This window comes from Schistocerca serialis, chromosome 7 (assembly GCF_023864345.2).
Source record: "Schistocerca serialis cubense isolate TAMUIC-IGC-003099 chromosome 7, iqSchSeri2.2, whole genome shotgun sequence".
In the NCBI taxonomy this organism is placed as follows: domain Eukaryota; kingdom Metazoa; phylum Arthropoda; class Insecta; order Orthoptera; family Acrididae; genus Schistocerca; species Schistocerca serialis.
The window spans coordinates 160,839,603-160,855,929 of record NC_064644.1 but is presented as its reverse complement, the minus strand read 5'-3'; the positions used below and the strand labels follow the sequence as shown (position 1 = coordinate 160,855,929).

Sequence of the window (16,327 nt, the reverse complement as noted above, 5' to 3'; positions counted from 1 at the left end):
CTTAGAAGATAGATTAAGGAAAGAGAAACCTACATTTCTAGCATTTGTAGACTTAGAAAAGGCTTTTGAAAATATTGATTGGAATACTCTCTTCCATATTTTGAAGGTGGCAGAGATCAAATACGAGGAGTGAAAGGTTATTTACAATTTGTACAGAAACCAGACGGCAGTTATAAGAGTCGAGGGGCATGAAAGGAAAGCAGTGGTTGGGAAGGGAGTGAGACAGGGATGTAGCCTATCCCTGATGTTATTCAATCTGATTATTGAGCAAGCAGTAAATGAAACAAAAGAAAAATTTGGTGTAGGAATCAAAATCCAGGGAGAAGAAATAAAAACTTTTAGGTTTGCCGAATACATTTTAATTCTGTCAGAGACAGCACAGGACCTGGAAGAGCAGCTGAACGGAATGGACAGTGTCTTGAAAAGAGGAATAAGATGAAAATCAACAAAAGCAGAGGATAATGGAATGTAGTTTAATTAAATCAGGCGATGCTGAGGGAATTAGATTAGGAAATGAGACACTTAAAGTAGTAGATGAGTTTTGCTATTTGGGGATCAAAATAACTGATGATGGTCAAAGTAGAGAGGATATAAAATGAAGACTGGCAATGGCAAGGAAAGCGTTTCTGAAGAAAAGAAATTTGTTAACACTGAGTACACATTAAAGTGTCAGGAAGTCTTACCTGAAAGTATTTGTGTGGAGTGTAGCTCTGTATGGAAGTGTAACATTGACAATAACTAGTTTAGATAAGAAGAGAATAGAAGCTTTCGAAATGTAGTGCTACAGAAGAATGCTGAAGATAAGATGGGTAAATCATGTAACTAATGAGGAAAATTAGAGAGACCTTTGGAGATAAGAGAACCACTTGCATGAATATCAAGAGCTCAGATGGAAACCCAGTTCTAAGCAAAGAAGGGAAAGCAGAAAGGTGGAAGGAGTATATAGAGGGTCTACACAAGGGCGATGTACTTGAGGACAATATTATGGAAATGGAAGAGGATGTAGATGAATATGAAATGGGAGATATGATTCTGCGTGAAGAGTTTGACAGAGCACTGAAAGACGTAAGTCGAAACAAGGCCCTCGGAGTAGACAACATTCCATTAGAACTACTGACAGCCTTGGGAGAGCCAGTCCTGACAAAACTCTACCATCTGGTGAGCAAGATGTATGAAACAGGCGAAATACCCTCAGACTCCAAGAAGACTATAATAATTCCAATCCCAAGGAAATCAGGTGTTGACAGAAGTGAAAATTACCGAACTATCAGTTTAATAAGTCACAGCTGCAAAATACTCATCTTAGAATCTAGATTAAGGAAGGGCAAACCTACATTTCTAGCATTTGTAGACTTAGAGAAAGCTTTTGACAATGTTGACTGGAATACTCTCTTTCAAATTCTGAAGGTGGGAGGAGTAAAATACAGGGAGCGAAAGGCTATTTACAATTTGTACAGAAATCAGATAGCAGTTATAAGAATCCAGGGGCATGAAAGGAAAGCAGTGGCTGGGAAGGGAGTGAGACAGGGCTGTAGCCTATCCCCGATGTTATTCAATCTGTATATTGAGCAAGCAGTGAAGGAAACAAAAGTAAAGTTCGGAGTAGGTATTAAAATCCATGGAGAAGAAATAAAAACTTTGAGGTTCGCCGATGACATTGTAATTCTGTCAGAGACAGCAAAGGACTTGGAAGAGCAGTTGAATGGAATGGACAGTGTCTTGACAGGAGTATATAAGATGAACATCAACAAAAGCGAAACGAGGGTAATGGAATTAAATCAGGTGATGCTGAGGGAATGAGATTAGGGAATGAGACACTTAAAGTAGTAAAGGAGTTATGCTATTTGGGGAGCAAAATAACTGATGATGGTCGAAGTAGAGAGGATATAAAATGTAGACTGGCAATGGCAAGGAAAGCATTTCTGAAGAAGAGAAATTTGTTAACATCGAGTATAGATTTAAGTGTCAGGAAGTCATTTCTGAAAGTATTTGTATGGAGTGTAGCCATGTATGGAAGTGGAACATGGACAATAAATAGTTTGGACAAGAAGAGAATAGAAGCTTTTGAAATGTGGTGCTACAGAAGAATGCTGAAGATTAGATGGGTAGATCACATAACTAATGAGGAAGTATTGAATAGGATTGGGGAGAAGATAAGTTTGTGGCACAACTTGACTAGAAGAAGGGATCGGTTGGTAGGACATGTTCTGAGGCATCAAGGGATCACCAATTTAGTATTGGAGGGCAGCGTGGAGGGTAAAAACCGTAGAGGGAGACCAAGAAATGAATACACTAAGCAGATTCAGAAGGATGTAGGTTGCGGTAGGTACTGGGAGATGAAAAGGCTTGCACAGGATAGAGTAGCATGGAGAGCTGCATCAAACCAGTCTCAGGACTGAAGATCACAACAACAACAACAACAACAACGAGGAGGTACTGAATAGAATTGGGGAGAAGAGGACTTTGTGGAACAACTTGACTAAAAGAAGGAATCGGTTGTTAGGATATGTTCTGAGGCATCAAGGGATCACCAATTTAGTACTGGAGGGCAGGGCGGAGGATAAAAATCATAGAGGGAGCCCAAGAGATGAATACACTAAGTAGATTCAGAAGGATGTAGGTTCCACTAGTTACTTGGAGATAACAAGCTTGCACAGGATAGGGTAGCATGGAGGGCTGCATCAAACCAGTCTCTGGACTGAAGACCACAACACACAAACAACAGCTATTTTCACATATACAGTCCATTATATGCATTTGGAGACATGAAATGAAACAAAATAAGCACAGTTTGTTGCTCCTTTTTACGAGATTACTACGTTTTGCACTTGTTCTCGTTATTCCGTGCTGAATCACCTTTCTCCCAAGACATCAACAATGGACAATAAATATTAAAATATCATTTATGGAAAACACAAGAAATTATTTGTACCCTCAGCAACAATGGCCAATCTCAGAAATAACAGTCAACATCAGTATCAATGGTCAACCTGCAGCTGTCAAGTCAAACAAAATTTTGAAAAATTATGCTGAAACTGTTTAAAACTAAATTCATTTAGTGCTGGCTACCACCTATCAACTGTGTACTGTCCTGTTGACCATGTTAGTGTTTTACTGGAAAGGATTTTTCACAACAAAATCATGCTGAAGGTTAAGAAGGAGAAGTTATGTGCATTTTCAGAAGAATTCAAGACTCAGTTTATCAAAACTGATGGCATCATTCTGGAATATGCCGATTGAAAAATAAATATTGCAATCATGAACAAGCATCAAAGGAACAAATAAACCAACACATCTGAACAACAAACATTTAAAGAACACTGAACTTCAACAGTCAAAAACTAAGCAAACTGCTGTGACACATGCCTTCACTTCACGATCTGAAAAGCAGTGGTCATTGAATGAGTTTAGTGCAGATCTTGCATGGCAGTAGTGCAGTCAGAAATTCCGATCCACAAGTTAAACACTCCAACATTCAAATCATTTCTTGAGAAGTACACACAAAGGTCATACCAGATGATAGCACTATGAGAAAAAGTTATGTACAGTCAATTTATGAGAATGTTTTGAATAAAATAAAAGAGGTGGTTGGCAAACATTCAGTGGGATACATTTCAATTGATACTGCTGAGAGCTGCAAAGATATATTTTGAATGTGCGGGTTTTTGCATTATCTGGTGAATGGGAAAGCCTATGCTTTTTAAATGTACCAGCTAAAGTAGACAAATGCCTGCAGATTAATGCAATCATTTAACGACTCTTGTATGAACCTGAGGCCAGGCAGCATACAACACAAAAAAGTCAGTCTAGTGGTGACTGATCAAGCATACAACCTGCCTTCGGCTTTCAAACAATTGAAGGGCACATATCCCAGTTTCAAATATGTGACATGTATTGCACATAGTCTACATCATGTTTGCAGAAGTATCAGGATAAATTACTGCAGGGTAAATGACTTCATTACTGCTCTAAAGAAGATTCTGGTAAAGGCTCCCAGTCACCAAGATTTTATCAGGAAATACAGGGCTACACAATTCATAGTTTCCTGCCATCACATAGTCGGATACTCGTATCAGATGTGCAGTTTTTTTCGAAAACTCTGATAAAATCAAACTCTTCATATATGTCCTAGATTTGGTGGATGCAGCAGCCATCAAACAGGCTTAACAACTAGTCAACAACAAATATCTAGAGTTGGAAATTTTTGCAGTGCATGGTTCCAAATGTTTGCCTGAGGTGACTCAAAAGAGTCTGGAAGAAAAAGGTATGGAAGAGGAGCGACAATGGAAGAAGTTGATGAGTGTTAGAGACATCCTTGATAGAACTGCTAAAATCAAATTTGAATTAAATTTGAAGAACAACCCAAGTGTGGAAACCTTTGAAATTCTGTGTCCTTGGAGTCTTCCATGACAGCAATATAAGTGGGAAATAGTGCCAGCCCCAGCAGTCTGTAGTTTTACTCCTGATGACGATGGTGGAGCTAGCCATTGAAAACTCAAGAATTTTATTGGAATTGATGTTGCTTGAAAACCGAGAAGATTTTATGCTTTGAAATTCTGACTGAACTTCCTTTATGGTACTGACAAGATATGCTCCTTTCTGTAGATGTCAAGCAGACTTTCACCATATACAAAGAACTACTGAGCTCAATGTGGCAGAGAAGTAGTGTCAAAAACATTGAAATGATGTGTAGTCCAAAGTAGCTGAACCTGGTAAATGGGACAAACAAAGTTAATGTAGGTAGTTTAAACTAAAACAAAGTAGCTTCATCACTATCTTTTTTGTACCTTTTTGTATCAATTTTCAGAACCTTTTCCCCCTTTTTCTGGCCATCACTTTTAAAGGAATAATTTCCATTCTTATCTACTACAAGTTTCCAACATAATGTCTTTACGGAGGCTTTAGTCCTTAAGAGTATAATTTCTTAGTTGAGTTTGATTCACCCATGTATAATTTGCTTTCCGTAACTGAACTATACATATTTTTAAAAAAGATGTCAGTATTATGTTTCTATTGTGATCAAAGATGTGCCTACTATAGATACACAGACAACTAATTATATGCTCAGTTTTCATTCATAGTTAATTTTTATAGCTGCTTGTAGTCCCATGTTGTAATTAGACACTACATGAATTTTGAAGTTTTGCCTGCTTGGAATACATTTGAACCTGTAACTTATGATCTTTGAACAACAGTAGCAAAAGACTAGGTATGAAGGTCTGTTCCAGACATATTTACATAGCAAGGTGCAGACATGTTTGTTATACGTGCAGACATGTTTGTTATACCACTTGTTATACTTAAATAGAATATTTCAAAATGTTAGTCTAAATATAATACTACAGATGTGTATTATGTAATGCAGTTCCTCACATCCTGACAGCTGTCCAACACTGCACACAGAAAAGAAAAGCCTTGACCCTTTGAAGTTTCCATTAATGAAAAATAAATTCTTAATCATAGTTTTCCAATAGCAATACAACGAATAATTGCATACTTGAAGTGGGGCTCATATAAAATCTACCTGTCCAGTTTTTCATTGAGAGTGACTGATCCTGTGATAGAGTCAACTTTGAAGACTGATAATGAAACTGGATTTCTTGCAGCATGCAGACTGTATATCACTCTTTTATCTTCATCTTTGTCTGTTGCAATTAGTCTTAATATTTCTGTTCCTTTTTCAACATTTTCAGAAATTTCAACACTATACAGTTTCTCTGTAAACTCTGGCCGATGGTCATTTATGTCAATTACATTGACATACAACTGTAAAAAAGGAAAAAAAATGCTGAATCAGTGCATTAAGGACTAGAGACAAAAGTGAAAAACAAGCAAAAGACAATTACAAATGAAAATCCAAACGATGCAGAGATAGATAAAATAAAGCAGTTCTACCCCTTAACTTTGTATGAACAACAGATGCCCACAGACAAGTCATAAAGGGTGAAGGACTTCCAAATTTTGGTATGACCAGTTCACTCCTTTGAAATTCAAAGCCAGAAAAGTGTAGGAAAACATGGGCATACAAGTTAAGTGTCTCAGTTAGAGGCACTGAGTGACTTTCATAACTATATTTTACACCTCCTATTCTTTCCAGGTCTTTTTCTTTTGTGTTTTTTTTTTTTTTTTTTAAATGTTTGTAGTTGATAACTATACACTATAAATTCAACATTTAAAATTTTTAGGAAGTTAATAATTTTACTTAAAATTGTTATTAATTCAATGTTGCCTATGCTTAAAGAAGTTAAAATTAATTACTTCAGTCATCTAAACGCAAATAAGTAATTTAAGAACATTACAGACACTCCTACTAAATAAGGAAAGTGGAGCCTTAAACTCACCTGGGTAAAAGTTGTATGAACACCATCTGTCACACTTATTGTCAAATTGTATGTGTCTTTTCTTTCCCAATCTAATTTCTTTGCCAGTAAAACATTTCCTTTATCACGACCAATAAAAAATTCATCCATATCATCTCCATCTGCAACAAATAAACAAAAAATTTCTAAATACTCAGTCTCATCATAGGAAAATTACACTCTTCAATTTATTGGACTAGTGGCATGTCATAACGTTCATTTTAAAAAAAGACACATGCTTGCATTAATGTGGTGTCTTACTTCAATTAAATTTTCACTCTATACCATTATGGCTCTGTATATGAAAAAGAGAAATGGAATGCAGTCACATTAAATAAGGCAATGTTTAGGGAATTAGAGTAGGAAATGAGACAGTGAAAGTGGTAGATGGAGTTTTCCTGTTAGGGCAGCAAATTAAATGATGATGGATGAAGTAGAAAGGATGTAAAATGCAGACTGGCAATACCAAGAAAATTATTTCTGTAAAAGAGAAATGAAAATAAATTTAAGTCTTTTCTGGAGCAAAGAGAGTTGGAATCTAGCCTTGTACAGAAGCAAAATATGAATGATAAACAGTTCAGACAAGATGAGAATCAGAGCTTTTGAAATGCATTTTTACAGAATAATGGCAAAGGTTAAATGTGTAGATCACTGAACTGAACTGAGCTGGTGAGAAAAGAAACTTATGAGGTGATTTGATAATAAAAGGAATCAGTTGATATGCTATCAGCTGATCCCTTCCTTTAGTCAAGTTATTGCACCAATTGCTTTTCTCCCCAATTCTATTCAGTAACTTCTCATTTCTTATTTGATCTACCCATGGAATTTTCAGCTTCCTTTTATAGTAACATTTCAAAAGCTTGTATTCTCATCTTGTCTGAATTGTTCATCATTCACATTTCATATCTGTACAAGGCTACACCTCAGCCTTTCTTTTTTTTTCAGAAAAGACTTCCTACTACTTACATTTATATTCAGAGTCAACAACTTTCTATTTTTCAGATGTCCTTTCCTTGCTACTGCCAGTCTACATTTTATATCCTCACTACTTCAGCCATCCTGAACCATCAGGGAACCATTAATTTGATTATGGATGGAAATTCAGGGGGGTAAAAATTGTAGAGAGAGTAAAAAGTTTGACTACAGTAAGCAGGTTCGAATGGATGAAGGATACAGAAGTTATGCAGAGATGAAAAGGGTTGCTAGGTTAGACTAACAAGGAAAGTTACCACAAACAGTCTTTGGACTGAACACTACAAAAACAACAATTTCTGCTACAGGCAGCTGAAAAATGATCACTAAGAAGAAGTACAGATACACATGCAAGAAAGAGAGAGTTAATAAGCTTGCTAAGCTACTGAACCCTCTGTGTACCACAAATCAAGATTTTTAAATACATCTGAGGTCATGAAAAGACCTGTGTGTGTGTGTGTGTGTAATTTTCTTGCTATGAAGAAGAATGAGAGTACAAAAGGCCAAAGTGCAACATCTCTACCTATAAATAGTGTGTTCCTGTGATGATGACTCTCATGAACTCTATAGCAAATGTATCAAATTGTATCAGGAGCACGTGTATACAAGCAAGTTGTGTAAAGTAAGACTGAAGGCAAAGTACAAGATCAGCAAAAGACAGACATACATGAAAACACAAAATATGTAAGAGCAAACAAAATAAAATAGCTCCACTCCTGTAACTTCACATGAACAAGTGCCAACAGAAATATCATAAAAGTTGAAGTACTCGTTTAATCTACTGGTATAACCAAGTCCTTTCTCTGAAGATAGAAGGCAGAAAAGCATAAGGACAGAAGAGTGTACAATGTAATCCTCTTCTTTTGAGTTCCTTACTTGGAACCACACATGTGCATGAAGTTTAACCCTTTTAGTGCCAAATACGTACTGATTGTGATCCAGATTTTCGGCGAAAAATGCCAGTAACGATCTGATTGTGATGCCTTTCTCATTCATTTTTTCCGCGCTTGAAGGCAAAGTTGTTAGTATTTCCTAGCGAATGAGAAAGGCATCACGATCAGATCGTTACTGGCATTTTTCGCCGAAAATCTGGATCACGATCAGATCGTATTTGGCACTAAAAGGGTTAAATGGGATATCACAATATTTGCAGTGCATTAGGGAGTTTTCCTGTCTCTGTCTCTCATGAGATGCACACTGATGTTGGTAATGTTTACCTACCTACAGTTTTTGCAACTAAGGGGATAATAAATTAACTTGTTACATTATACAAACAAAGTTCATATGTTCTCACATTCCATGGGAGGGTATCCTACAACATGCCTGGTTTCAATCAAGTTTTATTACCTCACAGTAATACAGTTGCCATTACCCATGACCCCTAAGAGTTTGTTCCATCATCACCATAGAGACAGTACATTACTAGTGGATTATGACATGAAATTGTTAAGTACCTTGGGATTGTCACATTTTGTAAAATTACCTCATAGTTTCATAAAATGTAACCAATATATGCTTATCTCCATTTGGTCACTGCCAAGTTCATTTTCTTCTGCTTGTCTGGGATCATGAGGATAAGGGTGGAGCTGGGTGTGGCACAGGGTTTCACAGACACTGAGGCCAGGACAACTCCCATCCTTGTAATTGAGAGAAGTGGGTGTTGAGGGAAAGGATCCAGATGTCGCAGATTATAAAGCAGTCATTGAAGTCAATTCTGAGTTCGAATATAATAAATTTTCTTGAGACCAAGGAGCTTATGTCCACAATCAGCATGGTTTTAGAAAGCACTGCTTGTGCAAAACTCAGCTTGCCTATTTCCCATGATATACTGTGAACTATGGATGAAGGGCTACAAGCAGATTCCATATTTCTAGATATCCGGAAAGTGTTCGACACAGTGCCTCATTGCAGGGTGTTAAAGACGGTGCGAGCATGTGGAATGGGTTTACAGATATGTGAGTGGCTCAAAGACTTCTTAAGTTATAGAACCTAGTATGTTGTTCTCATTGGCCAGTGTTCATCAGAGACAAGGGTATTGTCAGGAGTGTCCCAGGAAATGTGATAGGACCACTGTTATTCTCTGTATACATAAACAATTTGGCAGACAGGTTGGGGAGCAATCAATGGTTGTTTGCAGATGATGCTGTGGTGTATGGTAAGGTGCTGAAGTTGAGTGGCTGTAAGAGGTTACAATATGAATTAAGAGGAAATTTCTAGTTGGTGTGACAAATTGCAGCTATCTCTAAATACAGAAAAATGTAAGTTAATTTGGAAAAATAAGAAAAACAAATGGTAATATTCAGATACAGTAACAGTTATGTCCTGCTTGACATAATCACATCATTCAATGTCTGGGCATTACATTGCAAAGTGATATGAAGTGGAATGAGCATGTGAGGATTTCGGTAAGAAAGGCGAATGGTTGTCTTCTATTTATTGGGACAATTCTAAGAATGTATGGTTCATCTGTAAAGAAGACCACTTATAGGTGGCTTGCAGAGTATGGATGTAGATGTAGATATAACATGACTGATTTCACATGTGACATTGCTTCTGGTAGCATAGGATATACCTGTGAGGTGTCTGGAGGTGGTTGGGCTGGATGGGTGCAGTGCACAGGTCTTGCAGAGTGATATCACCCATGATACAAGAGGTTGGGAGTGGGTGAGGTATAAGGATATGCTACAATATTTTGTAGGGTGGGTGGGTGGCAGAATACCTCTTTAGAACATGTGAGAATGTTAGAGGGTAAGATGTTCCTGATGTCTATGTTAAATGGTATATATGCAATTACCTTCTATGCTGTACCATAACATGTCTCCATCCTCATCCTTGGCCTGGATTAGAGCAACAAGGAAACCCACCGGGTCACTCTCAGTAACTTGCACATGTTGATTAGGGTTTATAATTTGTGGAGCATTAGGTGATTCTGTAGGGACAGGCTCCACAAGCACAGAAACACGCATTGTATGACTTCTTGGTGGCTGTCCACTATCCTGTGCTCTTATCTGAAACAAAATTTAAGTCAATTATCATCAAACACTCTCAGAAGATTGATCAGTCTAAGACTGACAGTAAAAGGAATCATACACTATTTTCTGCTAAAAACTGACACGTAACGAAAGGCAACAACAAATTAATGATAGAAGATCCTGTGAAAGAGGCATTTGGATTTTATAAACCGTGATTAAAGAATGACTTACAGATTTTAGCCCACCAGTCCCATTTGGACAGGAGGAAAGAAGAATGAAATAATTGTTAAATGGAGAGAAACAGAGATATTCTTGTACAAGTTACAATCCACAGCTCATAATATAAAAATGAATATGAATTGTACACCAAAAAGCAACACAAACAAAATAAGAAAGACAATAAATGAGGATAAGTAATGTGAATGAACCCAAAAAAGAAACCTGGAATATAAGACAACAACTGTGGAGACTCAAGAAAACTATCAAACCTAAGGCAAAGGTAAAGATTTGTAAATGTGACTGATTAGTGAGACATAAGAATAAGGCAGAATACTCTGCACTATTAAGCTTTGTCTATACACTTATAGCAAAAGTGTTCCTTACAGCCATTTGTATGCTTTAAGAGGCATAAATACATGTTACTGAATACTTTTCTTTAATATTTTTGTAGCATAAAAACAGAAATCCAATAGTCATTGACTAATTTCATTTTGTGTCCATTTGAACAAGTTTTTCCACAAAATTCTTGTTATTAACGTTACAAAGAGATCTCTTGTGCAAGATCCATCCTGCAATTGTTCACAGTGCAGACCTTAGGTTTGGTGTTACTCAGTGGAGAGTGTGAACCGGTGTTACACTTAGATATTTCAGCTGTGAGCACTGATGCAGTTGTTCCACCTTGCCACATTACAATGAATTCTCACCATGCCTCTCTATTATGAGGAGGAAAGCACTGACCATATCTTGCAGGTGTTTGGCTTCGGGCGGTTAGCACCATAATAGAGGTGGAGTGTGTTCACAATGTGCATCAGTTCCTCTTCTACCTTTAAGAAGCTCAAACCTATGATGCCACTGCTGACTGTCAGTGTATATGAAGTGCCTGGTGTGATATGGTATTAACTGGGCATTTGTGCACACACTGTACGGTATTGCTGTCAGAATGCTCCCTTGTGATAACTCACTCTCCTGCATCCTCCATGTACTCTTGATCTCACTCCCTACACAGACTGAGATGGAATCTCTTGTTGTAAATAATTGTGCCAATCAACGATTTCAGATGATGGTCTCTCATCAGATCATAATAATTTCAATTAATTTATATCACTTGGTACTAATAGAGGGCTAATTTAACTTTCTTGTAAGGTAAAATGCCAGAATCAGCCATTGGCTTACATTAACTTCTTCGAAAACAGGTTACCAAATATCAACTATTTTCCTGTAGGACCTTTTGGCTTCAAATCCATAGTCTTCTTCTATCACTCCCTTTTAACTTTTTCTTCTGCCATACAATCTTACCTTCATATTGTCTTTCTCAATATTTTTCCTTTCTTCTTCAAAGCCCACAATATATACATTCTGCACTCTTCATTTCTCTGTGTATCTCTTTTGCTTTCAATACTGTCTCTCTACTGAGTAATACCTTGACTTTCTCCTACCTATCACAATGTGAGTTAAAGATGAAGCAGGACGTCACCACACAATTTTAAACAGAGAAACTAAATTTTGAAACCTATTCCACATAAGAATTCTTTTGTTTCCAGCAATTTTACAAAGCTAGTTTGTGTGTATATTTATCACATTGAAACAGATTACCTAGCCAGTACTCAACTTCACAATGAGCTATTTCAACAACTGCCAACAAGGAACACCTAAAAGTCATAAAATTTTCCAAACTTTTGGAACTGTCATGTTCCTTTGTTAGGGAGAAAACAGGGACTGGTTGGAGAGGTCAGTTAGACCATAGGTTAAGAGGGACTCTTTCCTCCCTGATGGAGGAACATAAGACTTCCCTAACCTTAGAAATCTTTTCTAATTTTAAGTGTATCAATTGGTATTACTCAAAATTTTGTTACCTGAAGTTAAGTACAGGCCATCTGTTCTAGCTCCCTATAATTTAGAAGTTAGGCCACCCATTCTAGCTCCTTATAATTTTAAAATTTTTCAATTAAATTTTCGTATAGTACAACTGTTTATTAAACTGTTATTATAAGGCTTAGTCATTTGGTGATACATCAGCAGAATTATAATAACTTGAACCACAACCATCAAACAAACCAGAAATATTTAGAATTAATTCTGTAGTCAGAAAACCTGTGTCACAGAAATGGAAAGCATAATTACTTGAATCCTTGCAGCATTGAGAAACACTGAGTAATTCAGGAAAGTCAGGAAATACTGATTACTGAGAACATTATTTTGCAAATTGTGGATCACAGCATTTCCACAAAGAGTTCAATATCTCTTGCAGTAGAGAGTTTAGTTTACTTATTTGCATGTTCCAGGAATCATAATTGCAATTTTTTGCCATGATGATGAACAATTGTGTTTGAAGTTAGTTTTGCTACGTCTTTCAATTCTTTACATCACTGGATAGTAGGTCAAAGATTTTTACAGCTGAATATCTCACTTTTTTCTGTAATGGGTAGTGCTAGTCATTTCTCCTTCTACTATTATATTCATGAATGAACACAACAATTATTCTTATTACACTATTCTGAGTTACCTCAGAATGAGATGCCATAAATCAGAAAAGTTAGCCAAGTTTTGAGATTTTCTTCTCAGACACCTAGTGTAGTTTATCATCAAAAATAATCAATTTTTAAATATAATGTAATTGGATAGATAAAAAATCTACTCACCTATAAAATGTATTACGTATGCAGGCTTTCGGAGCCAGGCCCTCCTTCTGGCAGTTCCTTCTCACCCCATCCCGTAAGTCTCTCCCCTGACCCAGGGTTTTGGGAGACTTTGCCAAACTCTACCCCTCTTCCTAAACCCCAACAGTCCTTTTCCTTCACCCTTCTTCCTTCCCCTTCTACCCTTCTGCCAGAAGGAGCCACTGGCTCCAAAAATTTGCGTATGTAATACCTTTCCTACATGTGTTCTCCTGCCGTCACTTGGTGAGTAGATTTTTTTATCTATCCAGTTAGATCTGATGTAATTTGTCACACAGGAGTTGCAGAGCATAGACATTTGAGAGACCTGTAGCATGCAGCTTCTACTTCAGGTTCTTATTAATATACACACCTAAGAATTTAGAATACTCCGTTTCATTTACTGATTTAACCTCCTACATTATTTTGCAGCACAGAATTGCATGTACTGTATTTTTTTAAAGATCAGTGACAAATGTAAGGGTTATGTAAAATGTAGGATAACAATAATCAGAATCAATGGACCTCATACGTTAAAATGTCTCCATGATCAATGAAAGCAACAGTGGGAGAAAAATATGCAACAATTTCACTGAAGAAAGTGCATTAACTATTGACAGATATTATGATTAACATGGCAACGGCCTTGCTGCAGTGGATACACCGGTTCCCGTGAGATCACCGAAGTTAAGCGCTGTCGGGCGTGGTCGGCACTTGGATGGGTGACCATCCAGGCTGCCATGCGCTGTTGCCGTTTTTCGGGGTGCACTCAGCCTCGTGATGCCAATTGAGGAGCTACTCGACCGAATAGTAGCGGCTTCAGTCAAGAATACCATCTTAACGACCAGGAGAGCGGTGTGCTGACCCCACGCCCCTCCTATCCACATCCTCCACTGAGGATGACACGGCGGTCGGATGGTCCTGGTAGGCCACTCGTGGCCTGAAGACGGAGTGCTTTTTTATGATTAACATATTAATTTGGCTACCTCTACAATCTCCACTTAACTTGTCTCAAAATATAAGTAAAATGTTATGGATACAACTAGTTATCTTAAAAGAAGCATTTTTCAGGATAGAGCATTCACATCTTAGTACTGACCTTCATCACAACTTTTTTAATTAAAAATGATTTTGAATTGGTAATAGTCCCTGAAAATTCCAGGTATGGGGAGGAAGAAGGTGTCATAAGATGCTCCTGGTAAATTAATGGTGAGTGGAAGGGAATGGAGGACACCACCATAATGAATTTTCTTTCCTCTCAGCTGAGATACACTAGCAATAAGCAGTAGTTAACGACACGTTTTAAACATTGATAATCAATATAGAATAATATTAATATAATTAACACTCTTTGAAATATTACGTATATTAAAATTTGCGATTTATAAAACACAGTAAAATTAAATTTCCTTGGTAAGTTAAAAATATATAATTCCTGAGAGTTTACAAAACCCCTGAAATTCCCTGAAATTTTCTCGATTTTTTCCAGGTACAATGTAATTCCTAGGGTATTTCATGTTTTCCAAAAGAATCGCCAATCTGCAAAAGCAGAAGAAAGGGAATAAATATGGCACAAGTACCTCGAAGAGCAGTGTAATGGGGAAGAACTGTCCTGAAGTGTGATAGAAGAGGAGGAGGAGGAGGAGAAGGACAAGGAGGAGGAGGAGAAAATTGATGTACAAAGAGGTGGTTCTGTAACATAGTCAGATTTTGACACAGCACTGAATGATCTCAGCTCAAAGAAGGAAGATGGAGTCACCAATAAACCTCCAGAAAATGTCATATTATCAATAAGGGATCCAGAGATAAGTATTAAAATTACTGGGTGATTAATCTCACTTCTGCTTGTAAACAGCTGACAATATATACGGAAGAACAGAAATAAAAACTAACAGTGTGCTGAATGAAGATCAGTTAAGTTTCAGGAAGGAAAAACACACCAGATAACTAATTCTGACATTGTACTTGGTGACGGAAAGTAGAATGAAGAAAAATCGGGGTACCTTTATAGAGTTCATACATCTTTAAAAAAATCTACAATAAGAATAGGGAGAAGAACGAAGATGGAAGAAGGAACAATAGAAGTGAAAGAAAAAAAAGTATTATGAATACATGTAATATCAAAATTTATTGCTATAGTGCAATAAATTAATTTTATTAGATCTTGCTTTAGGAACAATATCAGTTATTGCATATTTTTTATTTGAGTATGTTATACTTCCCATCGTCTAAAAATTCTGCCATTGAACAGAACCGGTGATGTGATGGAAATGCTCTTAGGAGTTTGCAAAATAGTGAAAATGAGGAAATAACTTTTATTTTATTTGTCAAACCATTGTACATTTGTATACCACTATTTGTAGTCGAGGTTTTAAAGGCTGGTGTCCTTACTGATTGGAGACTGAGTTTATCCTTTTGTTTGGTATCATGTTCATGTACATTAAAGGTTTTATTTATCTATTTTAAATTCTCTTACACCTATTTACATGTTTCTAAAATAAAAATGCAGGGGAGTGTGAGGGTCAGACTTTTGAAAGAGGCATCTCTCTGTTGAGCATGGTGCATTTCTCTTACAGCTCTCAGTTTTGGGTTAAGAACGTGACTGAGCTAGCAGCTGTGCTACCCCAGAATACAATCTCATACTTTAGAATGTTGTGGAACTGAGCAAAGCATGCAATTCAAACAGTGTGGGAGCCTGCTTTGTGTGAAAATAAATGCAGACTTTCTTCAATATCACATCATTTTTGTTTTGTTGTGTCTACCATTTAAAATCATCTTGAAACCAATTACCTAAAAATTTTGGTTCCATGACCTATTGAAAGGATTGGGCAACATATCTGGCTTAATGATAAATAGAGCAAATACGAAGGTGATGAGGAGTAGCAGAAAGGAGAATAATAACTTACTTGACATCAAAATTGAAAACGACACACTTGTGGAAGATATGGTTGGTAACTTCTTCAACATTAATAATGGGCAATTTCAAATTTTTACCCTGATCAGCTGTTATTTTGTGAAGGGAACGTCATGCACAATGTAGTAACCAGGAGACTTATGTTAATTAATTTAATGTAAAATACTGTATTAATGACTTTGAATGTAAATACTACAAAGTGCTTTGGTTCGGTTCATTAGAAACAAAATGATCAGT

At 36.8% G+C, this 16,327-nt stretch overlaps 1 protein-coding gene and 1 pseudogene across 1 annotated transcript in view; one reads left to right on the top strand and one right to left on the bottom strand.

Annotated features, from left to right (window-relative positions):
• The window catches only part of LOC126412870 (fat-like cadherin-related tumor suppressor homolog), an 894,730-nt gene that overhangs the window by 129,388 nt on the left and 749,015 nt on the right, over positions 1 to 16,327 (bottom strand). Inside the window, exons 9-11 of the mRNA XM_050082746.1 lie at positions 10,126 to 10,339; positions 6,342 to 6,481; positions 5,525 to 5,766 (exon numbers count right to left, since the gene is read on the bottom strand). Coding sequence (XP_049938703.1) covers positions 5,525 to 5,766; positions 6,342 to 6,481; positions 10,126 to 10,339 — 596 coding nt within the window. The remainder of the gene's footprint in view (positions 1 to 5,524; positions 5,767 to 6,341; positions 6,482 to 10,125; positions 10,340 to 16,327) is intronic.
• On the top strand, positions 13,813 to 13,930 carry LOC126413417 (5S ribosomal RNA; annotated as a pseudogene).